At 39.1% G+C, this 27,272-nt stretch overlaps 1 protein-coding gene and 1 pseudogene across 1 annotated transcript in view; one reads left to right on the top strand and one right to left on the bottom strand.

The window, feature by feature from the left end:
- HEPH (hephaestin) overlaps positions 1-27,272 on the top strand; it is a 112,427-nt gene that overhangs the window by 62,747 nt on the left and 22,408 nt on the right. The window contains exons 12-14 of the mRNA XM_036306059.1: positions 3,721-3,931; positions 5,724-5,863; positions 6,656-6,787. Coding sequence (XP_036161952.1) covers positions 3,721-3,931; positions 5,724-5,863; positions 6,656-6,787 — 483 coding nt within the window. The remainder of the gene's footprint in view (positions 1-3,720; positions 3,932-5,723; positions 5,864-6,655; positions 6,788-27,272) is intronic.
- LOC118654653 lies at positions 26,032-26,864 on the bottom strand (annotated as a pseudogene).

Below are 27,272 nucleotides of genomic sequence, written 5' to 3'. Positions count from 1 at the left end.
AAAAGATAGACATAATCTTTACTATGAGAGGATATCTGAAATAAACACATAAAATGCATGCATAAAATAATAAGATAATTTCAGATCATGACCTATGTCATGAAGGAAATAAAATACAATAATATGATAAAATGATTACCTTAGAGGGTATGTTCAGGGAAGGCCTCTTTGAGAATGTAATACTTACCCTGAGACCTAAATTATGAGCAGAATAGAGCTATATGAAGATATCTGAGCAGAGCATTCCAGAGAGACCAGCAAGTACAAATGTTCAAAGGTGGGAAAAAGCATGGCTTGTTTAAGGGTCAGAAAGAAGGCCAGTATGTTTGGAATGTAGTGAGCTAGGAGAAGACTGCTATGACATGAGGTCATAGAGGTTGGCAAGAGCTTTAAAAATGGTTGTAGGGCCTTACAGACCATTTTAAGGAGTTTGGATTATATTCTGAGTATGAATGGAACATTTAAAGCAAGGGAGCTATGTGCCCTAGATTATATTTGTTAAAAGATGATACTGGATCCTATGTGGAGAATTGTTGAAGAGGGAAGGAAAAGAAGCAGAGCAGACAATTGGGAGACTATCCGTGTCCAGGTGAGAGGTGATGGTGCCCCTTTGACTTTGATAATACCTCTGCATACTCCATTGTGTGCTCATCACCCATAGTCTAGTCTCCCTCTGTCACCATATCTTTGACCCACTTTATCCTCTTCATCTTCTGTCTATCTCCCTTCCCCTCTAATAACCACCATAATGCTGTCTGTGTCTATGAGTTTGTTTGTTGCTTTTTGTTTTATATCTAACATAAGAATGAAATTGTATGGATCTTGTCCTTTCCATCTGATTTATTTCACTAAGCAAGAAGTTCATTTTTTATATAAAATGAGAGTGAGAGTGAAAATGAAAAGATATTGGTGAAGAATTGATAGGATTTACTGATTGAATAGCTGTGTTGATGTGGAAGTAAGGGAAGTATAAGAGCTGGGAGTATATATGGAAAGAAAAAGAGTATATTGTTTCTTTGAAGAATCTATAAACTAGTGGAAATGAGTGTTTATGTGGAATCTAAAACAACAACAACAAAATAGACTTGCAGAAACAGAAACCAAAGGTATGGATGCCTGATGGCAGAGGATGGGTGAAAAACGTGAAAGGAAATATACTCAATAATATTATAAGTCTGTATGGTGACAGATTAATAGAAGTAATAGTATAATAGAATTGTAAGTAAAAATGGCAAATCACTCTGTTGTACACCTGAAACTAATATAATTAATATAATATTATATATCAATACACTTAAAGAAAAAGCAGAGGAACACTTAGTGCTCAATCATGTAGTTTAGATGGAAAAAATGTCAAGAGTAGAAAGGCCAATGATATAGAGGTCAGTGTGGGCCAGAATAGCCATGAAGGGCTTCCTGGAAGACATGAATGATGAATTTAGTCTTAGGGAATAAGTGAGCTCTCAGAGATATTTATTAGTGGTTTAGGTAGATGCATTCTAGAAAGGGAGTAACAACATAAGTGAAAATTTCAACAAAGGAACAAGATATGTGAGAGGGGAAGTCAGGGACTGACTTAGTTGGAGTCCTGGTTGAATTTGGAACAGAATGGGAAGTGGGATGGGTTTATAGTTTGAAGCCAGCTCACAGAGGCCCTTACAAATCAGGAAAAAGAGTTTGTAGTGATAAGATAGGCAATGGGCAACAAGGAAATGATTAAAAATCATTCTAAGAAAGTTAGCTTCTTCTGTTTAACACTCTGTGAGCCTTAGTGTCCGTGACATAGAAACCTGGAACTTGAAATCAGGTTCAGGCATTTCCACAACTTAGACACATAAGATTTATATCAAATATTTCATTGTAAATACCTAGGAAAGGCCATTTCAAATCTCTGGTGTATGTATCCTTGTGATCAAGAAGTTCCTTTTATTTTAATTATATTTATGGGTGTAAGTAACATGGTTAATTACATTACATAAGTTTCAGATGTAATACCTTATAATACATCTTCATACATTGTGTGCTCACCACCCATAGTCTAGTCTCCCTCTGTCGCCATATATTTAACCCCCCTGTATCCTCTTCATCTTCTGTCTATCTCCCTTCCCCTCTGATAACCACCATAATGTTGTCTGTGTCTATGAGTTTGTTTGTTGCTTTTTGTTTTATATATAACACTAGAGGCCCAGTGCACAAAATTTATGCATGGGAGTGGGGGTCCCCCTCAGCCCAGCCTGCATCCTCTCCAATCAGGGACTCCTCGGGGGATGTCCAACTGCCAGTTTAGGCCCGATCCCTAAACAGGCAGTTGGACATCTCTCTCACAATTGGGGACCGCTGACTCCTAACTGCTCACCTGCCTGCCTGCCTTATCGCCCCTAACTTGCCTCTGCCTGCAGGCCTGATTGTCCCTAACTGCCCCCCCTACAGGCCTGGTTGCCCCTCACTGCCCCCCCTGCCAGCCTGGTTTCCCCCAAATGCCCCCCCCCCCCGCCGGCCTGGTTGCCCCACACAGACTGCTGTTCAGTCATTTGGTCATCCCACACTAACTCCTCTGCTTGCCTGGTCGCCCCTAACTGCCCCTCCTGCTGGCCTGGTCACCCTCAACTGCCACCCCTGCCAGCCTGGTCGCCCCACACAGCCTGCTGTTCAGTTGTTTGGTCATCCCTCACTAACCTCCCTGCTGGCCTTGTCGCCCCACGCAGCCTACTGTTTGGTCATCTGTCCGGTTGTTTTGGTTGTGACGGCCCCTGGCTTTTTATATATTAGATAAGAATGAAATTGTATGGTTCTTGTCCTTTCCATCTGATTTATTTCACTAAGCAAGAAGTTCATTTTTTATATATCTATTTAAGCCCATCTTTATTTCTTTGCTACTTGGTAGAAAAGGTAGACAAGTAGTTGGTCAATGCCTTCCTTGGAATAATAATTATTACAGCTTTATTTACTTATTTATAGCTTCACTTATTGAATGTTCACTATATACTGTGCTGAACAATGTGTACATACTATTTTGTTTAATTCTATAACAACCCAATGAAGTCACTAAAATTATACCCATTTTACCACAAGAGAACTGAAACATACAGAAGCTTAAAAATTGCCTCAAGCTTATATAGCTAATGTGTCAGATAAAGTGGCCAAACATCCTAGTTTGCTAAGAACTGAGGAGTTTCCAGGGATATGAGACTTTTAGAGCTAAAACTCAGAAAGCCCTGGGTAAACAGGGAGAAACTGGTCATCCTAGTGGCAGAGTTTAGTTTAGTTTTTTTTCCTCAGTGGAGGAGTGAGGATATTTTTCCACTGATTTTTAGAGAATGGGAGAGAGGGGGAAGGGAAGAGAAAAAGGGCAGAAAGGGATACATCAATTGGTTGCCTCCCACATGCACCCAGACTGGGGACAGGAATAAAACCTGCAACCTAGGTATGTGCCCTTGACCTGAATCAAACCCACAACCCTCCAGTGTGTAGGCCATCGCTCTAACCACTTAGTAACACCAACCAGGGCTTTAAATCCAGACAGTGTAGATTTGGACCTAGAACTCTTAATCTCTGTGCTCGTTGCTCTCAATACACTTATAATAATTTTTTTATGTAATGCATAGATTAATCTTATCTGAATCTACCCATTCTCTGCAGTATGCCTAGAGAGAGGCAGGGAATCCTCGGAACTTCACAGAGGTATTCTGATTCAGGATTTTCTCTTTCTTTCTTTCTCAGGGATATTTGAGATTTACTGCCAGGCAGGCAGCCATAGAGAAGCAGGAATGAGGGCAATCTATAATGTCTCCCAGTGTCCCGACCGAGCCACCTCTCGCCAACACTACCAAGCTGCAAGAACCTACTACATCATGGCAGAAGAGGTGGAGTGGGACTATTGCCCTGACAGGAGCTGGGAACTGGAATGGCACAACCAGACTGAGAAGGACAGGTAAGTCTGCAGAAAAGAAGTCACACTTTAGAGACTCTAGACAATTTTAGAGATAAGAAGGATACTGTAATTCTGAAAAAAAGAAACACTTACCTAAAGCCACCTAATAAGATAGCAGCAAATCCGGTGCAGGGACTAAAATGCAGGTAAAGTAGAATTCATTGCTTTTCTTATATCTCTATACTGCAGGGCTAAAGCAAAAGATCTTACACAGCCTCATGTTCTTAATCTTCACCTCCTTTCCTCTTGTTAGCCAGAAGCACCCCTACTGGGACTTAAATTTTATAGAAAATTTACTCAAGGAACCGAATACCTCAAGGTCAGCTGTTCCTTGACAAATGTCATTATGGTACAGGCTTAGCTGTATAGCAGGAAAAAATAGAGTGGCTTAAATAAGTTAGAATTTTATTTTTTGTTCGCATAATAGTATAATCATGAGCAGTTCAGGGCCAGTAGATGAACTAGTCACATATAAAACTTGCTTTCATCTCTGGAATTAAGATGCATGTTCCTGATATAGTAATTCCCATATATCAAGTAAGGGGAAAGAAGTCCAAGGAAAGCAGTATTGTCTGTAAGGCGATGACCTAGAAGTTGTGTACATCACTTTCTCTCATACCCCATTATCCTAAACTTATTTTTTTAAATATATTTTATTGATTTTTCACAGAGAGGAAGGGATAGAGAGTTAGAAACATCGATGAGAGAGAAACATCGATCAGCTGCCTCCTGCACACTCCCTACTGGGTATGTGCCTGCAACCAAGGTACATGCCCTTGACCGGAATCGAACCTGGGACCCTTCAGTCCATAGGCCGACGCTGTATCCACTGAGACAAACCAGTTAGGGAAATCCTAAACTTATTTATATGGCCATACCCAGATGCAAGAAAGTTTGGGAAATTTGATCTCTGGTTTGACAGCCATGTGCTCAGCAAAAACCTAGGTGTTTCTATTACTACAAAGGAAGGAAAGGAGAATAGAAACTGAGGTACAGTTTAATAATTTCCAATACAGTTTATTTTTGGTACTCTCACTACCCTTTGCCAATTCTTGCTCTGTATATTGGTCATTAAAGGTTGAAGTCTATTTGCCACGTTGTTCTGCAACCTAGAAAAGTGACTTCCTTTTTTTAGCCTTGGTTTACTTATCTTTAAAGTGATGTGGTATACTTGAAATTACTTGATTGGAAGGAGGTAAGGAAGGAGCAGCAGACTTGAATCCAAGTTCTGGCTCCCTTTCTGGCTGACATTATTAATTAAGATATGTTCTGTCACCTCTGGATCATGGAATCCACCTCTGTAACATACCTACCTCACCAGCCTATTGGTAATGTCAAATGATAAAATAAATAATAAATATCTTTGTAAATAGGAAAGCATTCTATAAGGAGAAATCTGTTGGATTCCTACTTCTTCCTATCCCTCTAGCAGCAGAAGCACTTAGTACTTTCCTGCTACATGTACCTTGTCCTTTTGTTAAATTAATTTTACCTAAGACATCATCAAGGCTAGAGCTGGAGACCAGGGCTTCTGATTGTTACCCCACTGTTCTTGTCATATACATTTTAATACATATTCATATCTGGATGATGGCAAACAAAAGAACATAAATAGATATTAAAATCTACCATCTATAATTGCATGTATGCAGCCATTGTGGTGAGAATCTGATATTAGAAGAAATAGGCCCCCTCCTACTATCTGTGACATGAACTTAGATCTGACCTCACTTGCCTATGGTCTTGAGGGACTGAGAACCAGGTGCTGATACTATTCTTTGGAATCTTCTAGTTATGGTCACATCTTTCTGAGCAATAAAGATGGGCTACTGGGTTCCAGATACAAGAAAGCTGTATTCAGGGAATATACTGATGGTACATTCAGGATCCCTCGGCCAAGGACTGGACCAGAGGAGCACTTGGGAATCTTAGGTAAGGGAATTTCACTTTCCTCCTAGTGTCTACAATACGGTGTTGTTCCTAGAGGGGCTAAGTCACAATGGGAAGGCCTCCCACTCCCCATTATCAGCTTTTCTTTATGATGTTCTAGAACTATAGTCATATTTTATAAATCAACCATGAAAATAGGCAATCAAAGGGGGGAATTCATGAATTCCTGCTGCAACCTGAACCAGGTTTATCTCAGGTCTCTAATCTAGAGGTCTTTGAAGGTGATAGATTTTTTCCATGTTAAAGGAGGAGGAATGTAGGACATCACAGAGTAGAAAACAATGGTGTAGGAAACCAGTATTAGCCTTGTTCCCCAGTTTAATTATTGACACAGTTTCTTCACTTTTGTGGGGGCCAATGAGTTTTCTCATTCTTGTCCTTGCACAGAAGGGACCCACTGGCTCTTTAAGAGAGCCCAGCAATTTTGTACTCTATGTCAAACTCTCACTCCTAATTAACAATTATACAGAGTCATGATTCTCTAGAAACTTGGAGTATTATTTAGAGAGAGTTGGGAAGGGAAAAGTGAGGGTAATTGGAGGCACAGCCCTGTTGATGAAGTATTCTCATCCTGTGGGTAGCAGTATCAGTTTAAGGGCTTTTGAATTAAAAAATGAAACTATTCATTACTTTCAATCTCAGAAAGATCCTTTTTTAGGGCAAACCCCTCATTCTGGGGAGCTCCTATTTACTATATGTCCCTTTCTTTAAATGCCTTTAATGTCCCTGTTCTACTACTCCACTAATGAGACTTCCTTCTTCTACATACATTAGGTCCACTTCTCAAAGGAGAGATTGGTGATATCCTAACTGTGGTGTTCAAGAATAATGCCAGCCGCCCCTACTCTGTACACGCCCATGGAGTGCTAGAATCTAGTACTGGCTGGCCCCTGGCTGCTGAGCCTGGTGAGTGGGAACATTTAGTGAAGGACAAAAGAATGAGCAGCACTCCTTCAGCCCTCTGTCTTGCTCCTTTAAAATTATGCTCCTAGAGAACTGAAATAGAAATATTAGCCCAGACTAAACCATAGCCTGAGGTTGTCTCCTTAAAATACTCATTCTTTCCGTCTTAGAACAGGCTACCTTGGGTTTTTTGTTACATCAAACTTACCCTCAACACTGGTTACACATGGAGCCTTATACTACCCTTAACTATGAATGCAGATGGAGCTTCTAATCCTCTCTAAATCTGAACTTAACCTTGGATATAGTAAGAGCTTCTAATCATGGGTAGAGTTGCCTGCCTCAGACCTCAAATTGATCCTTAACCCAAGCCATAGATAAAGGTCTTGTCCCCTTAATAAAGACTGAATCTTAACCCCAGTCACATACTAAGCTCCTGATACTAAATGTAGGGTAACCATAATCTTGACCACATTTTCTTCCTTTCATTCATTCATTGAATAAATACTTATTGGAAGCCTACTGGGTGCAGGAAGAATTCTAGAAGGTGCGACTGCAGTGGGAAATAGTACTTGTTCTTATTCTTAAAAAACTTGGGCAATTATCACAGAGAGGTAAGTAAACTGGTAATTATAATTCAGTGTTTTAAGTGTGTTAAGTAGGGATTTTTAAAGTGTGGTAGGAAGGTGTAAAAGAGGTTACCTGATATAATACTAGGATGGTCAAAGATGGCTTCCCAAATAGGTGATAGCTCAGCTGAGTTCTAAATTATTAGTTCTCAAATTTTACCATGTACCAGAATCACCTGGAAGGCTTGTTAAACAATAGATTTCTGGGATCAACCCCCAAAGGCTCTTATTCAGCAGGTGTGGGATGGGGTTCAAGAATTTGTTATTTCAAATTTCCAAGTGATTTTGATGTATCTGAATTAGGAACTTACACTTTGAGAACAACTGATTGAAAGGTTGAGGAAGAAGCATACAATTCAAGGAATAGTGTGGAAGAAAAGCAGGGAAAATTGTAATAAGTTGCAGACGTAGAGAATAGCCAGTAGTAAGAAAGATGAAAGTTTGAGTTGAGGAAAGGGCTAGATTCTAAGAAGATCAATGAGGTAAAATAAGCATGATTTGGTGATTAGTTGGATATTGAAGGTGAGAAAGAGGATTCTTAAATAAAATCCATGGTTTTGGAGGAAAATTCTGAAGTGGTACCCAGGTTTTTGGCTTGGCAACCAGGTAAATATTGATACCATTCATCAAGATAGAGTACATGGGGGTAGATAGGGAACAGGAGTGAAGATGGAGGAGATTGGATGATCATGAGTTTACTTTGGCATTTGTTGAATTTGAGATATCTGCAAGGCAACCAGATATAGTTATCTAAAAGACATAGAGCTTTGGAGCTCAAGAAAAAGCTATGATCTGAAGTAATAATGTGACATGCATCAATATTTAAGTAGTAACTGAAGGCAAGGAAATGAACACAGTCACCCTGGAAGAGTATATTAAGAATCCTAGAGTAACACCCTAAGGAAGACTAATATTTAAAGGAATGTACTCATTTTTTAAAAAGTATCACATGATCTCACTCATATGTGGAATCTAATGAACAAAATAAACTGATGAAGAAAATAGATCCAGAGACATAGATGCATGAAACAGAATCTCAGAGGGAAGGCCGGGGGTGGGGTAGGGGTTGGAAAGAGATCAATCAAAGAACTTACATGCATATATATGCATAATCCATGGGCACAAACAATAGGGTGGTGAAGGCCTGGGGCTGGGAGTGAGGGGGTGAACTAGAAGAGGTTAATGAGGGCTGAGGGGGAGGAGGGAAACATATGCAATACTTTCAACAATAAAGATTTAAAACAAACAAATAAATAGGTAAGCCTGAACCCTGAACAGTGCTCAGTGGTTAGAGCATTGGCCCACATATAAAAGGGTCTCAGTTTAATTCTTGGTCAAGGGCCCATACCTAGGTTGTAGGTTAAATCCTGCTGGGAGGCAACCAATCAATGTTTCTCTCTCTGCCCCTCCCACCCTTCCACTCTCTCTAAAATTAAACGGAAAAAATATCCTTAGGTGAGGATTAAAAGCAACAACAAAAAAGTAAGCCTGAGAGAAAGTAAGCAAGATGGTAAAAATAAAACCAGGAGAATTTGGTATCAAAATGTTTTATTTTTTAAGTAAATGTTTGCTTGTTAAATAAAAGAGGAAAATTTCAGTTCAGTATGAAAATCATGATTTATGCATTTATTTATTTATTTACTTAGGAATTAAATTTATTGGACTGACATTGTTTAATAAATTATATAGGTTTCAAGTGTACAATTCAATGATACATCATCTATATATTGCATTGTGTACCCACCACCCAATGCCAAGTCTTTTTCCATCACCATATATTTGATATTCTTTACTACTTTCTTACCCCCCTTAACCCTGGGTAACCACCATGCTGTTATCTGTGTCTATGAGTTCTTTTTAAATTATATTTATTGTTGAAATTATTACAGATGTCCCCTTTGTCCCACCCCCAATTACCCCCTCCACCTTGCATTGGCCCCCTTTTGCCCCCTCCCACACTATTATTGTCTGTGGCCATGGGCTATGCATACATGAATATAAGTTCCCTGGTTAATCTCTTCCCACCCACTTAAACCCTGCCTTCCCTCTGAAATTTGTCAGTCTGTTCCATGTTTCCATGTCTCTGGATCTATTTCGTGCACCAGGTTTTTTGGTACATTAGATTCCACATATGAGTGAGATCATGTGATACTTATCTTTCTCTGACTGATTTATTTCGCTGGCATAATGCTCTCCAGGTCCATCCATGCTATTGCAAATGGTAAGAGTTCCCTCTTTTTATAGCCATGTAGTATTTCATTGTGTAAATATATCACAGCTTTTTTATCCACTCATCTGTTGATGGGTACTTGGGCTGGTTACAAATCTTAGCTATTGTAAACTGCACTCTATGAACATAGGGGTGCATATATTCTTTCTGATTGGTGTTTTGGGTTTTTTTAAGATTTATTCCTAGAAGTGTGATCACTGGGTCAAATGGGTATTCCAAAACCGGATAAAGACACTGAAAAGAAAGAGAATTACAAGCCAACATCCTTGATTAACATAGATGCTAAAATCCTCAACAAAATATTAGCAAGTTGAATCCAATAATATATTAAAAAGATCATATACCATGACCAAGTGGGATTCATTCCAAGGATGCAAGGCTGGTATAATATTCACAAATCAATAAATGTGATACATAATGTAAACAAATTGGAAGGCAAAATCACATGATCGTATCAATTGACACAGAAAAAAGCATTCAACAAAATCCAACACTCTTTTAGGTAAAAACTCTCAGCAAAGTGGGAATAGAAGGATCATACATCAAAATAATAAAGGCCAAATATGACAAACCCACAGCCAACATCACACTCAATGGGCAAAAAGTAAAACCATTTCCCCTAAGAACAGGAAGAAGATAAGAATGTCTTCTTTCACCACTCTTATTCAACATAGTACTAGAAGTCCTAGCCATAGCAATCAGACAAAAAGAAAACATAAAAAGCATCATAACATGATATTGTACATAGAAAACCCTAAAGACTTCACCAAAAAAATGCTACTAGATTTAATAAATGAAATCGGCAACATAGCAGGATACAAAATTAACACTCAGAAATTGATGGCATTTTTACACACCAATAATGAACTTTCAGAAAGAGAAACTAAAAAAAAAAAAAAAAAAAAAAAAAAAAAAAAAAAAAAAAAAAAAAATCCCACTTATCATTGCAACAAAAAAATTAAGATTCTTAGGAACAAACTTAACTAAGGAGGTAAAAAACCTGTACGAGTTTCTTTTTTTTCTTGTTTGTCCATGAATTTCATGCACCAGGACTCTAGTTGATGTATAAAAAAAGCCATTGATTTTTCCAGTGTTGATTTTGGATTCTGCTACATTGCCGAATTCATTTATTAAATCTAGTAGTTTTTTGGTGGAGTCTTTAGGGTTTTCTATGTGCACTATAATGTCATCTGTGAATAATGAGAGTTTTATTTCCTCCTTTCCAATTTAGATGCCATTTACTTTTTCTTTTTGTCTGATCACTGTGGACAGGACTTCCAGTACTCTCTCTCTCTCTCTCTCTCTCTCTCTCTCTCTCTCTCTATATATATATATATATATATATATATATATATATATAAAAGCAGTGATGTGAGGATCAAAATGATCATTCGATCGGTCACCATGCAATGCTAGCATAGATGCATAGACACAGGTAAAGTCTATGAGAGAACTAAGAATGAACAAGACAAATGCTTCCTTCACAGAGCTCGCACTGTAAGAAGGTTAGGTCAGGGATGAGAATTCAAAATTGCTACCAGCACAGACCTGAGGTGCCGCTTCTCAGAGCAGACAGAGATACACTTGATAGTGGACTGGGGGCATGACTGAAGGGCTGGTGCTGACATGAAGGCCGGGCCACTCTGGATTTCCCAGAGGAGCCAATGGCTTCCTAGGAGACAGAGCTTTTGACGCAGACTGGCATGAAACCATCCAATCAGAACCAAATCTGGGTGAACTGCGAGGCTACAATGGCTGCCTAGGATGTGGAGCTTTTGACACTGACTGGCATAGAAACCAACCAATCAGAACCTAATCTGGGTGAACTGTGAAACAGAACCTAAGGTGGGGGCTGAGGAGGGGTTTTAAGGGCAACAGCTGTTTGGTGTAAGGTATAAGAAAGTGGTTCACTTTTTTAATAACTAGTTTGGCAGTATAGTGCATATGGCTGGGTATGAGTCCAGATATAGAGATTATGTATTTTTGTCTGCCAAGATCATCTCCTCCTGCTGAAAAAGGCTCCCTTCCCCATTTAAGCAATTCTATCCTTTATAATCTATCTATACCAATAAAAGGGTAATATGCTTATTAGACCGGGTCAACTGGCCATCTTCCAGATGTCTGTCCTCCTTCTGTACAAAGCAATGGTGGTGGGGGCCGAGGCAGAGGCAGTTAGGGGCCATCAGGCCAGCAGGGGAGAGCAGTTAGGGGTGAGATCAGGCTGGCAGGGGGTTAGGGGTGACCAGGCTGGCAGGAGAGGTCAGTTGGGGGCAACCAAGCTGGCAGGTGAGTGATTAGAAGCCAGTGGTCCTGGATTGTGAGAGGGCAGTTGGACATCCCCCGAGGGGTCCCGGATTGGAGAGGGTGCAGGCCAGGCTGAGGGACAACTCCCCCCCCCCCCGCACAAATTTCATGCACCGGGCCTCTAGTCTATATATATAAAAGGCTATTATGCTAAGTGTCCATCTGACCAGTAGCTATGACATGCACTGACCACCGGGGGGCGGACACTCAACATAGGAGCTGCTGTGATGCGCACTGGCAATTTACAGAGAAACGGCACCACAGATCTGGTGCCCACAAAGCAACACTTGGTTTCCCCCAAGTGGGTCACAGGCCACCCCCCTCCCCAGAGCAACAGCCCACCAAATCACAGCTGATGCTGCTGAGACCCGATGGCACAAAATGTGGCCCACAGCCCAGCCAAGCCCAGAAACAGTGTCTGTGGGTGCTGGGTAATGGTGTCACATAGCAACACCCAGCTTCTGCTCCCTAGAAACTAGCCTTCTCAGAGTTTCTTCAGCCCAGGAACATGACTAGCTGTAAGCCAGGTGCAAACATTTTACACTTTAACCAAATGTTTGTGAATTGTTTTCCTGTGCCTCATCTCATTTGATCCTCACAGAAGTCCTCAAATAGGTAGATAGGAGACTCAGTGGGATCCTATTTTCATTAGTTGGAAAATGGAGATTTAGAAAGCTTAGAAACTTGACCCAACTGAAAAGAAGTAAGAAATGGTGGACCTTGAAACTGACTTCAGGTTTTCTCACTGCACAGAATATACTTAAACACTGCTACTGTTAAATATTTTACCCATTGTTCTCCCTGTGTGATCTACAATAATAATTTGCTTCATGTTGATATTAACTGCTATGTTGCTTACAATTACCTGAAAGAGAATTTGGGCTGCTTCACTGGGCTGGAAAAAGTTTAGCTAAATCAGAAAGCAAATCTAATTAATCAAGTTTATTCTATATTTATAAAAGGCTAAGTTGACTCACGCATGCACAATACATATAAAGCTCTCGCTGGTGCCAATCGCACATGTGTATTGCGATCTGTCATTGTTGATCATAAATTTGGTTGACACTTCTATTATAGATAAAGGGCAAATAGCGATATTAAAATATTTCTTCTAATTAATTTCCTTTCAATGTGCACGAATTCTTGCACCAGGCCACTAGTGTTGAGTAAGAGTGGTGAAAGCAAACATCCCTGTCTTATTCTTGTTCTTAGGGGAAATGGTTTAGTTTTTGCCCATTGAGTACTATATTTGCTGTAGGTTTGTCATACATGGCCTTTAATATGTTGAGATATGCTCCCTCAATTCCCACTTTGCTGACAGTTTTTATCAAAATGGGTGTTGAATTTTATTGAATTCTTTTTCTGCATCTAGTCATATGACCCTGTGATTTTTATCTTTTCATTTGTTTATGTGGTCTATTGATTTGAAAATATTGTAGCAGCCTTGCATCCCTGAAATAAATCCCACTTGGTAATGGTGTATGATTTTTTAAATATATGGCTGCATTTCATTTGCTGACATTTTGTTGAGGATTTGAGCATGGGTCTTCATCAGGGATGTTGGCCTATAATTCTCTTTCTCTGTAGTTTCTTTATTTGATTTTGGATTTAGGATTATTCTGGCAACATACAAAGAGCTTTAAAGTCTACCATTCTCTTGTTTTTGGGGGAATAGTTTGAAAAGTACAGGCATTAGTTCTTCTTTGAATGTTTGGTAAAACTACCCTGTGAAGCCATCTGCATCCAGGCTTTTTTTTGTTGGGAGTTTTTTTTATTAATGCTTCTATTTCATCAGTTGTTATTGGCCTATTCATGTTTTTTTTATTGCTTAAAGTATTATAAAGAGTATTATATATGTCTCCTTTTTCCCCCACCCCTTGACAATCCCCCAGCCTCCCCTACCCCCCAGTGTCTTATGTCCATTGGTTATGCTTATATACATGCATAAAAGTCCTTCGGTTGATCTCTTACCCCCCCTCCCGCCCCCCAACCCTCCTCAGCCTTCTGGCTGTAGTTTGACAGTCTGTTCAAGGCTGCTCTGCCTCTGTATCTGTTTTTGTTCATCAGTTTATAATGGTCCTTATCCATAAATAAGTGAGATCATGTGGTATTTTTCTTTCATTGACTGGATTATTTCACTTAGCATAATGCTCTCCAGTTCCATCCATGCTGTTGCAAATGGTAAGAATTCCTTCCTTTTTATAGCAGAATAGTATTCCATTGTGTAGATGTTACCACGGTTTTCTAATCCATTCATCTGCTGATAGGCACTTAGGCTGTTTCCAGATCTTCTCTATGGTAAATTGTGCTGCTATGAACATAGGGGTGCATATATCCTTTCTGATTGGTGTTTCTGTTTTCTTGGGATATATTCCTAGAAGTGGGATCACTGGGTCAAATGGGAGTTCCATTTTTAACTTTTTGAGGAAACTCCATACTGTCTTCCATAGTGGCTGCACCAGTCTGCATTCCCACCAGCAGTGCACGAGTGTTCCCTTTTCTCCACATCCACCCCAGCACTTGTCGTTTGTTGATTTGTTGATGATAGCCATTCTGACAGGTGTGAGATGATACCTCATTGTTGTTTTAATTTGCATCTCTCAGATGATTAGTGACTTTAGGCATTTTTTTATATGTCATTTGGCTTTCTGAATGTCCTCTTTTGAAAAGTGTTTATTTAGGTCCTTTGCCCATTTTTTGATTGGATTGTTTATCTTCCTTTTATTAAGTTGTATGAGTTCCATATAAATGTTGGAAATTAAACCCTTATAGGTGATAACATTGGTGAATATGTTCTCCCATGCAGTGGGCTTTCTTGTTGTTTTGTTGATGGTTTCTTTTGCTGTGCAGAAGCTTTTTGTTTTGATGTAGTCCCATTTGTTTATTTTCTCTTTAGTTTCCAATACCCTAGGAGCTGTATCAGTGAAGAAGTTGTTTCAGCATATGTCTAAGATTTTGTTGCCTTTGGATTCTTCTAGTATTTTTATGGTTTCCTATCTTACATTTAAGTCCTCTATCCATTTTGAGTTCATTTTTGTGTATGTTTTAAGTTGGTGGTCTAGTTTTATTTTTTTGCATGTATCTGTCCAATTTTCCCAACACTATTTATTGAAGAGACTGTCTTGACTCCATTGTATGTTCTTGCCTTCTTTGGCAAGTATTAATTGAGCATATTGGTTCGGGTCGATTTCTGGGCTCTCAATTCTATTCCATTGATCTATATGTCTGTTCTTGTGCCAGTATCAGGCAGTTTTAAGAACAGTGGCTTTGTAATACAGCTTGATATCAGGTATTGAGATCCCACCTACTTTGTTCTTCTTTCTCAGGATTGCTGCAGGTATTCTGGATCTTTTATTATTCCGGATCAATTTTTGGAGAGTTCATTCTAGGTCTGTGAAATATGCTGCTGGTATTTTAATGGGAAGTGTGTTGAATTTATAGATTGCTTTTGGTAGTATGGACATTTTAATGATGTTGCTTCTACCAATCCATGAACATGGTATGTTCTTCCATCTGTTTATGTTTTCTTCTATCTCTTTTTTCAACGTCCTGTAGTTTTCTGAGTAGAGGTGTTTTACCTTCTTAGTTAAGTTTATTCCTAGGTATCTTAATTTTTTTTGGTGTGATGGTAAATAGGGTTGCTTTCTTAGTCTCTCTTTCTGTAAATTCACTATTGGTGTATAGAAATGCCATAGATTTCTTGGCATTGATTTTGTATCCCTCTACATTGCCGAATTGATTTATTAAATCTAATAGTTCTTTGATGGAGTCTTTAGGGCTTTTTATGTACAATATCATGTCATCTGCGAATAAGGACAGTTTTACTTCTTCTTTTCCAATTTGGATGCCTTTTATTTCTTCTTCTTGTCTAATCGCAATGGCTAATACTTCCAGTACTATGTTGAACAGGAGTGGTGAGAGTGGGCATCCCTGTCTTGTTCCCATTCTTAGGGGAAATGGTTTTAGGTTTTGCCCATTGAGTATGATGTTGGTTGTGGCTTTTATTATGTTGAGGTATGATCCTTCTATTCCCACTTTGCTGAGAGTTTTTATCAAAAATGGGTGTTGGATTTTGTCAAATGCTTTTTCTGCATCAATTGATATGACTATGTGGTTTTTATCTCTCAATTTGTTTATGTGATGTGTTACGTTTATTGATTTGCGGATATTGTACTATCCTTGCATCCCTGGAATAAATCCTCCTTGGTCATGGTGTATGATCTTTCTGATGTACTGCTGGATCCTATTTGCTAGGATTTTGTTGAGGATTTAGGCATCTATGTTCATGAGGGATATTGGCCTGTAATTCTCTTTCATTGTGTTGTCTTTATCTGGTTTTGGTATTAGGGTAATGCCGGCTTCATAGAACGAGCTTGAAAGTGTTCCTTCCTCCTGAATTTTTTGGAATAGTCTGAGGAGGATAGGTTTTAGTTCTTCCTTGAAGGTTTGGTAAAACTCCCCTGTGAAGCCATCTGGCCCTGGGTTTTTGTTTACTAGAAGCTTTTTGATGACTGTTTCAATTTCTTCCATCGTTATTTGCCTATCAGATTCTTCCTGATTAAGTTTTGGAATGTTGTATTTTTCTAAGAATATGTCCATTTCCTCCAGATTGTCTAGTTTGTTGGAGTAGAGTTGTTCATAGTATTTTTTAGCAATCATTTGTATTTCTGTGGGGTCTGTTGTCACTTCTCCTCTTTCATTTTTGATTTTGTTTTTTTAGGTCCTCTCTTTTTGTTTCTTGGTGAGCCTGGCTAGAGGTTCATCGATCTTGTTTATTCTTTCAAAGAACCAGCTCTTGGTTTTGTTGATCTTTTGTATTGTTTTTTTTTTTTTCTCTCAATGTCATTTATCTCTGCTCTGATCTTTATTATTTCCTTCCTTCTGCTTACACTGGGCTTTTCTTGTTGCTCTCTCTCTAACTCTTTGAGTTGTAGGGTTACGTAATTTATTATCATCGTTTCCTGTTTTTTTGCAGTAGACTTGTAGAGCTATGAACTTCCCTCTCAAGACTGCTTTCGCTGTGTCCCATAGGTTTTGAATTGTTGTGTTTTCATTGTCATTTGTTGCCATGATGTTTTTTATTTCTTCTTTGATCTCTCTGGTAACCCAGTCATTGTTTAATAGCATGCTATTTAGTCTCCATGTGTTTGATTTTTTTGGATTGTTTTTATTGTAGTTCATTTCCAGTTTTATGCCAGTGTGATTTGAGAAGATTCTCTATATGATTTCTATCTTCTTGAATTTGAAGAGACTTTGCCTGTGACCCAATATATGGTCTATCTTTGAAAATATCCCATGAGCACTTGAAAAGAATGTATATTCTGTGGCTTTGTGGTGAAATGTTCTGAAGATGTCAATTAATTCCATCTGATCTAGTGAGTCATTTAGGATTGATGTTTCTTTGCTGATTTTTTGTTTAGAGGATTTGTCCAATGGTGATAGTGGGTTATTAAAGTACCTTACTATGATTTTATTGCTGTTAATCTCTCCCTTGATCTCCTTCAGAAGTTTTCTTATGTATTTGGGTGCTCCTATATTGGGTGTGTATATGTTTAACAGAGTTATTTCTTCTTGTTGGATTTCTCCCTTTAGTATTATGAAGTGGCCTTCCTTGTCTCTTTTTATGTCCTTCACTTTGAGATCTAATTTGCCAGATATAAGTATTGCTACCCCAGCTTTTTTTTTCATTTCCATTCGCCTGAAAAACCTTTTTCTATCCCTTCACCATCAGTCTGTGTGTGTCTTTTTTTCTGAGGTTGGTTTCCTGTAGGCAGCAGATATATGGGTCATGTTTTCTTATCCACTCAGTTACCCTATGTCTTTTGATTGGGGCATTTAATCCATTTACATTTAAAGTTATGATTGATAGATACTTGTTTGTTGCCATTTTTATTCTTTACCCCTGTATTCCTTCTTCGTTTCCTATTTTTTTCTTTTTACCGCAGACCCTTTAGCATTTCTTGCATTGCTGGTTTGGTGGAAATAAACTCCCGTAGTCCTGTTTTGTCTGTGAAGCGCCTGATTTCACCCTCAATTTTGATTGATAGCCTTGCTGGGTACAGTATTCTTGGGTTCAGACCCTTCCTTTGCATGATTTTGTATATTTCATTCCATTCCCTTCTTGCCTGATGTGTTTCTGTTGAGAAATCAGTTGCTAGTCTGAGGGAGTCTCCTTTTAGGTAACTTTCTGTCTCTCTCTGGCCGCTTTTAAGATTCTTGCTTTGTCGTTGGTGTTTGCCAATTTAATGATAATGTGCCTTGGCATCGGTCTACTGGGGTTCATTTTATTTGGGACTCTGTGAGCTTCTTGGATTTGTGTGAGTTTTTTCTTCCTTATATCAAGGAAACTTTCTGTCATTATTTTTTCAAATAGGTTTTCTATTCCTTGCTCAGTTTCCTCTCCTTCTGGCACCCCTATTATGCGGATGTTGTTTCATTTCGTGTTGTCCCAGAGTTCTCTTAGGCTCTCCTCGTGGTTTTTTTTTTTTTTTTTTTTTTTTTTTTTTTTATTGTTGAAGCTGTTCTGCTTGGGTATTTTTTCCTACCTTGTCTTCTAGCTCACTGATGCGGTCCTCTGCTTCTTCTAGTTTACTGTTGATGCTTTCTATTGAGTTCTTTATAGCAGTGATGTCATTTTTTATTTCTTCTTGGTTCTTCTTCATTTCCTCTTGGTTCTTACACATATTGTGGAATTTGTCTTCCATTCTTTTCATCCACCTTATGACCATTTCTCTGAATTCTTTCTCTGACAGGCTGCTTGCCTCCATTGCCTCCAGTTCATTTACTTCCTTTTCTGGTGATGCCTGTTTTTCTTTCATATGTGGGCTGGTTCTTTGTCTCCCCATGATCTCTCTTTTCCAGGTGTTTGGTTATGTAGTTCTCTCTCTGCTGTGTTGATTTAAAGGCACAAAATACAACACAACAAGGCACAACGTACAAGGCACTGAACACAAATGTATTCACGATACTAATAACCCCAAATAAAGGTGACCAGCCTAGCAAAGAGATTTAGGGGATAAGGAAGAAAGAAGAGAAAAGAGAAAAAGAAAAAAAAAGGAGTGTAAAAATGAAATTGGGAAAGGGGGAAAAAAGTAAGAGAGAAAAGAGAGAGAATGAAATAGAAGAGGGGAAGAGACTATATGTATGGGGAGAAAACTCCAATAGATCCGCCACTAATGCCAACAAATTCCAGCAACAGATCCATGGAGATGAATGCAGACTACAAATAACCACTAATATCAAGCAAGGTGAGGGAAAACAGAAAGACAAAAATAACTGGAAAGAAAAAAAAACAGAAAAGAAAAAGAAAAAGAAAAACAATCTCACAAACAAGCATAAAAAACTCAATATACTCAACAATCAAGCAAACAACAACAAAAGACAGAGAGAAAAGAAATTGGATAGTGAAGAAAGATAAGAGAATGGTGTATATGGGTTTAGAGCAGGGGATTGGAAATTAGATATATAAGTAGGGTGAAATTTTGACAGGGGGTAAAACGAAGGAATAGGGAAAATCTAAAGCAGGAATAGGGTAAGAGAAACAGGACAGCAAAAGGGGAAAAGTGAGGAACAGAGTTTTGGCATAAAGGTAAAGTTGAGGTAGAGAAAAATGATGCTAAAGGAACAATGAAAATAGAATGTAGAACACTAATCTCAAAATAAAATAAAGAGAAAATAAAATGACACTTTTAAAAAATGGTAAAATGGTAGTAGTAATAATACTGGTTAAAAATAAAAATGTAGTAATTAAAAAGGTAAAATCAGGTGATTAAAAAAGAAAAAAATTACTTTCTTAGTTAAAAGATGAAAAAAGAATAAAAAAATAAATAAAAATGTGCAGTAATGAAGGTCCTTCAGTTCCTCTACTCTTCTGTTTGGGACGCCTTAGTCCTGTCAAGTATTAGGGAGAGTGTTGAAGTTCCCTGCGATACACAGTTCCTCCGTGTTGTAAACCACAGTCCTGATTTTAAAGCAGGCAGTATTTGTTTCCCAGACTGCCTTTATGTGTGTTTACAGAAGAGTCAGTTTGTGGTTCAGTCCCTGGGTTGCGGTGTTTCTGGATTGACCTCCAAGGCTATATGTCCTCTCTAGCCAGTAGTTAGGTTCTGTTTTCTCTATGCACTTAATACTGGTTTGGGAGAGTTGACTACCCCAGAACTGGTTCTTTGATCGTTACTCCCCGCTCTGATTCCCAGGTTCCACAAAAACAACTTTCCCCTGCAGTCTCTATGAGTGACCCCAATTGGGTGATCCTATGTATTGGGTTTAATAATCAAACACAAAGATTTAAGAGAGAGAGAGAGAGAGAGAGAGAGAGAGAGAGAGAGAGAGCCTGAGAAGGTGCATGAACTGGCAACCCTCCACCATCCAGCTCTGTGCACAGTCTCTTCCACACGTCCTCTCTCCCCTGGCACTAAGCAGCCAGCACACTGGCAAAATCCGAGGCTGCCTTTTAGCACCCAGTCCAGCTATGGGCTTATTTTTAGAGTTCCCTTCTGCCAACAGCCCTGTGGGACCCCTTCCACATTCACGGATCACGGTGGCCCCAACAGCCGTGGACTTTGTGGGGCGCAGAGTTCCCCCGTGCGTGTTCCTTTCTCCAACCTGGATTGCAAACTGCACCTTTAGGTGAAATATGACCTTTCTGTGAGGAAGAGCAGAGCTTGTCTGAGTCCATGTAGTCGCGCTGCTTGAGATGATCCCTGGAGTCTGTGGTTGCAGGGTCCCTGGATGTATACACTTCCGATATCAGCCACTCAAGATGGCATGGTCTCCGCGGCCGAGCCGGCCACTCCGGGAGAGATTTTAGCAGCAGTGGAGGCTGCACGGTTAGGGGAGCCCGATCCAGCAGTCTCCAACAGTTCCCTTTCTTCTGGAGTCCTCTGTCTTTCCCGGCTGCAAACTGTCTCCCAACTGAATCTCCTCTGCCAATTTGGGCTGGATGGTACTGGTTTCAGCTGCTCACCCTATGTGCTCCGGGACAAGGCATGGGACACATCGGTCTATACCACTGCCATTCTGAGCCTATCTATTCATGTTGTCTGATTCTTCCTGATTCAGTTTTGGGATATTGTATTCTTCTAGGATTTTTTCCATTTCATCCACATTGTTGAGCTTGTTGGCATATAGTTATTCATAGTATTTTCTTACAATTCTTTGTACTACTGTGGTGTCAGTTGCTACTTCACCAGTTTTCTTTCTGGTTTTATTTATTTGTATTCTCTCATTGTTTCTTGATGAATTTCACTAAAGGTTCATCAATCTTTTTTATCTTTTCAATAAACTAGCTCTTGGTTTCATTGATTTTTTATTGTTTTTTTTTAAGTCTCTATGTCATTTATTTCTGCTCTAACCTTTGTTATTTCATTCTTTCTTACTCTGGGCTTTTCTTCTTTTTCTAATTCTTAACACTGTAGGGTTAAATAGTTTATTGTTAATTTTTCTTGTTTTATGAGGTAGGCCTGTAGTGCTATGAACTTCCCTCTCAGGACTGCTTTTTATGTCCTGGAGATTTGGGGTGGTTGTCTTGGTGTCTGAGCTCTTCAGTGACACTCAGATGGCACGGCACTCCTGCCTCACACAGCTCAGACCCCCACAACTCAGCGCTTGGACATTCTGGTGATAGCTAGAATGGGGAGACAGTGAAACAATCCTCAAAGGAAAGAAAAAGAGCAATCACCAAGAAAGGAAATAAGTAAAATGGAGGCATGAAATATGTCAGGAAAATAATTCAGAGTAATGGTCATACAGTTCATAAACAGGATGGATGAGGAAATCAACAACCTATGCAAAAATCAGAAAGAAATCAAAAGTGATATAGCTACAATCAAAAACACCGTGGAAAGTTTCAATAGTAGACTAGAAGAAGCAGAGCACCGAATTTGTGAGTTAGAAGATAAGGTAGAGAAACAAGCCCAATTTGAACAGCAACTGGAGAAAAAAAAATTAAAAAGCAGGAGGAGAGCCTAAGGGAGCGTTGGGACAACATGAAACAAAGTAAAATACATATAATAGGGGTGCCAGAAGAATAAGAAGAGCAGCAAGAATTAGAGAATCTATTTGAAGAAATAATGACAGAAAACTTCCCTGATATGGGGAAGAAAAAAGTCACACAAGTATAGAGAGTCCCAAGCAAGATGAATCCCCAAAAAACCCCACACCAAGACACATCATAATTACAATGGCAAAAGTTAGCAACAAAGAATTCTAAAGGCTCCAAGAGAGACACAGAGAGTTACCTACAAAGGATCCCCCATCAGATTATCAAATGATTTCTAAACAGAAACACATCAGGCCAGAAAGGAATGGAGTGAAGTATACAAAGTGATGCAAAGCAAAGGACTGAATCCAAAAATACTGTATTCAGCAAGGCTATCAATCAAAATTGAAGGGGAAATCAGGAACTTCGCAGACAAAAACAAACAAACAAACAAACAAAGAAAAACAACAACAACAACTAAAGGAGTTTATCACTACCAAGCCAGCAATGCAAGAAATGCTAAAAGAAATCTGTAAAAAAGAATAAATAAGAAGGGAAGAAGGAACACAGGCATAAAGAATAGAAATGGCTACAAACAAGTACCTATCAATAATAACTTAAATGTAAGTGGATTAAACGCTCCAATCAAAAGACATCGAGTGGCTGAATGGATAAGAAAACATGACCCATATATATGCTGTCTACAAGAGACCCACCTCAGAACAAAGGACTCACACAGACTGGAAAGGATGGAAAAACATCATTCAGGCAAATGGAAATGAAAAAAACGCTGGGGTAGCAATACTTATATCTGACAAAATAGACCTCAAAGTGAAGGCCATAACAAGAGTTAAGGAAGGCCACTTCATAATTTTAAAGGGATCAATGCAACAAGAGGATATAACTCTGGTAAACATATATGCACCCAATGCAGGAGCACCCAAATACATAAAAAATCTTCTGGAACGTATCAGGGGAGAGGTTGACAGAAATACAATCATAGTAGGAGGTTAAAACCCTCATTAAGATCACTGGGTAAATCCTCTAGACAAAAAATCAGTAAAGAAACAGCAATCTTAAATTATTCACTACATCAGATGGACTTAATTGACATCTTCAGAATATTCCACCCAAAAGCTACAGAATATGCATTCTTCTCAAGCACACATGGGACATTTTCAAAGATAGACCATATATTGGGACACAGGCAAAGTCTCTTCAAATTGAAGAAGATTGAAATAATATCAGGCATCTTCTCAGATCACAGTTGCATAAAATTAGAAATCAACTACAATGAAAACAATCACTAAAATTCAAACACTTGGAGACTGAATAGCATACTATTAAACAACTAGAGGCCAGTGCACAAAAATTCGTGCACTGCCAGGGGGGTCCCTCAGCCTGTTCTGCCCCTTCTCACAGTCCAAGAGCCCTCAGGGGATGTCCTACTGATGGCTTAGGCCTGCTCCCCAAGGAGAGTGGGGAGTGGGCCTAAGCCGCAGTCTGGCCTCTCTCTGCAAGAAGCCACCGGCCAATCCAGGGGAAGGCAGCTCCCCCATCACCCCCTCCCTGCTTCTGTCTCTCGTCTTCCTCTGCGGGAGGCAAAAAGCGATCGGGGAAGGTGACGCTCCCATCATGCCTCTGCTGCCAGCTGCAGGGCTCCCTGAGCCTCAGCCCTCACAGCCACTGCAGCTTGCCAGAGCCTCAGTCTGGCCATGGGCTTTCCTGAGCCTCAGGCCGGCCCTGGGCAGTGGCAGCCACCATCCTCTCCCCTGATGCACCTCCTGGTCAAGTCCCCACTGGGGATGCAGTATCAATTCCCCGCCCACCTGCGTGCGCACGCTGCACATGTAGCCTCCTGGTGATGGGTTGTGGTGGCATGAGGGTGTCATGGCATGAGGGCGTGATGACCACATAAGCTTTTATTAGTATAGATGATTGGGTTACTAAGGAGATCAAAGAAGAAATTTTAAAAATCCTGGAAACAAATGACAATGAAACATAACAATCCAAAATCTATGGGACACAGTGAAAGCTGTCCTGGGATGGAAGTTCATAGCATTATGGGCTTACTTCAAAAAACAAGAAAAACTGGTAATAAACCATCTAACTCTGCAATTTGAAGAATTACAAAGAGAGCAACAAGAAAAGCCCAGAGTTAGTAGAAGGATGGAAATAATAAAGATCAGAGCTGAAATAAATGACATAGAGACCAAAAAAAAATACAAAAGATCAATGAAATCATGCTATCTTCCTTTGTTATTTAATGATTTCTTTTTCAGTTTTATGTATTCCTTCCCATACATTTATTTTCTTTGTTTGTTTCTCTTGCCTTAGGAGACATGCCAGAAAAAATATTGTTAAGAAAAATGTCAGATTTTACTTCTTATGTTTTCTTCTAGGAGTTTTATTGTTTCAAGACTTACATTTAAGTTTTGCATCTCTTTTAATTTTATTCTTGTATATGGTATATGTAAGAAGGCGATCTAGTTTTATTTTTGCATGTATCTGTCCAATTTTGCCAACACCAGTTTTTTGAATACAGGTGGTCCTCAGGTTACATTGGACTCAACGTACATCATTTCGTGGTTACATTGCCATTTCCCATTTATTTATTTAAAAAAAAGTTCCATCATTTCAATGTATGTACATATGTGCTTTATGTTTTTTATTATTTGTTTACCACAAGTGAAGGTCAGGAATTGTTATCTTTCCTTTAATTTTTTTTTACTGTTTCACTACATTACTGCTGTGTATGTGCTCCATGTGATTGACGTAGGTGCTTATGTAGGTGGGTTCCAAAAATTCCGTTATGTCGTGCCATAGAAACGGATCTCCGATGTAACCTGAGGACCTACTATAAACTGTTTTACCCCATTATATGTTCTTCCTTTCTTTGTCATATATTAAGTAACTATATAGGTGTGGGTTTTTTCTGGGGTCTTTATTTTCCTCCCTTGATCTATGTATCTATTTTATGCCAGTACTATGATATTCTGGTTACCATTGCCTGGTAGTATAGTTTGATATGAGGCAGTGTGATACCTCCAACTTTATTTTCTTTCTTAATATAGTTGTACCTCTTCAGGGTCTTTTGTGGATCTATATAAATTTTTGGATCATTTGTTCTGGTTTTGTGAAAAAATGTCATTGGTATTTTTATAGATATTATATTGAATCAATAGATTACTTTGGATACAATGACCATTTTAATTATGGTTAATTCTTCTTTACACAAGTACAGTAAAAGCTTACATTTATTGAATCTTTCTGAACTTCTTTCTTCAGTATCTTATAATTTCTTTTTTAAAAATATATTTTATTGCCCTAACCGGTTTGACTCAGTGGATAGGGTGTTTGCCTGTGGACTGAAGGGTCCCAAGTTTGATTCCGGTCAAGGGCATGTACCTTGGTTATGGGCACATCCCCAGTACGGGATGTGCAGGAGGCAGCTGATCGATGTTTTTCTCTCATCAATGTTTCTAACTCTCTATCTCTCTCCCTTCCTCTCTGTAAAAAATCAATAAAATATATTTTTTTAAAAAGAGTTCTGTACCAGCAGAATTTAAATAGAAATAGTGACAGCTTTGTAAGTATAAATTATATACATCAAAGTCAAATAATTGTGTGTTTTTTCAATATGGAAACTATACAATGAAATAAATGGCAAAAGGACATTCCAGGAATACTGTTACTGTGGGCTATCAGTTACTTTAGGACTAAACAACGATTCTGTGTATTCAGACTCCTTTTGCTGTTTCATATTTACCTATACTCTGAATCAAGGTACTTGACCGAAAATTCTGATTTAGGAAAGCATTTAGTTTTATAGTAAAAGTTTCCATCTCCAGTTACCACCTTCAAAGGAGTTCATATTACAGTGCTGATATAATCTGCTGGTTTCCTTTGAATAGCGTGCAAAAAATTATGGCAACCCTATGGAAAGTCAAAGAGGCACCAATAAATGGAACAATATGCACAATTCAGTAAAGTACAATGTTTCGTTTTCCCCACAAAAAAAATAATCAATGAAACAAAACATATCCAGTTGACTTGGTCTCAGGAATCACACATATGGGATTCCATTATTATTTGTGAAGCACCTTTAGTCACTCACAGGGATTTTGTAGGCCATCATGCTGTTTACTTCGTGGGTTGTAGTCATGAAGGAATGCAGGCAGACATGCTCAAAATTGGCAATGAACTGTGGTCTGGACTCTTCCCAGTTTACAGCTACAACCAAATTTTTGTATAAATCAGCAGATCAATGAAGAGAAAACTTCCAGCAGGGCCAGGAATGTCACCATAGCTGTGATGTCTAATCACCGAGGCCGTGGCAGGCAAACTGCGGCTCACGAGCCACATGCGGCTCTTTGGCCCCTTGAGTGTGGATCTTCCTAAGCCTTAGGAGTACCCTAATTAAGTTAATAACAATGTACCTACCTATATAGTTTAAGTTTAAAAAATTTGGCTCTCAAATGAAATTTCAATCGTTGTACTGTTGATATTTGGCTCTGTTGACTAATGAGCTTGCCGACCACTGATGAGCGGATCTTGTCTTGGATGGCTTTCTGAGACTTTTCTCTGGGTGCACTGTCATCTCTGGCCATCTTGTCACACTCAGTGTCAAATTTCCACCTGTCAAATTTCCACCTCCCCATTTTCAATATTCAAGATGACCACCCCCAGCTTCTGCACTCAGCACTTGTACAACCAATCTTTCAGTTGTTCCACCATATTCTTTAGGTATTTCATGATCTTGGGATCAGTGGTTACCAGCAAGGTAAGTCCATATTTTTGCACTCAAGTAAAGGTTTCAGACAGATAAATGCCATGCTGATACAATATGCTATTGATGCCAAATGAGAAGAATTTGGCCTTGATGTCTGTGTTCCTATGCAGGGTGATGCCCTGCTCCCTGCACAACTGCCACACCATGGCCAGGCCCGCAGCTGGCACATGCCCACCACACCAGAGACCACACCTGGCATCCACGGGCTGATAGCTGTCTCCCGCCACTTGGTTCTGATCTTTTATCTTTTTTATACTCTATTTCACTTATTATTTCTCTAATATTTATTACTCCCTTCTTTCTAGTCACCTGGTCTTTGTTTGTTGTTCTTTTTCTAGTTCCTTTGGATGTTAGGTTAGATTGTTTTTGAGATTTTTCTTGTTTCTTGAGGTATTGCTGTGAATTTTCCTTTTAGAACTACTTTCTGTGTCCCATAGATTTGGGGTTATTGTGTTTTAATTTGTGTCAAGGTGTGTTGATTTCCTCCTTGATCTAATTGTTAAATTCATTGTTATGTAACATGTTATTTAGCCTCCATGTGTTTGTGTGGTTTT

Source organism: Myotis myotis, unplaced genomic scaffold (genome assembly GCF_014108235.1).
Source record: "Myotis myotis isolate mMyoMyo1 unplaced genomic scaffold, mMyoMyo1.p scaffold_m19_p_4, whole genome shotgun sequence".
NCBI lineage: Eukaryota > Metazoa > Chordata > Mammalia > Chiroptera > Vespertilionidae > Myotis > Myotis myotis.
Note: the sequence above shows the minus strand (reverse complement) of the source record. Positions and strands in the feature narration are given on the sequence as shown.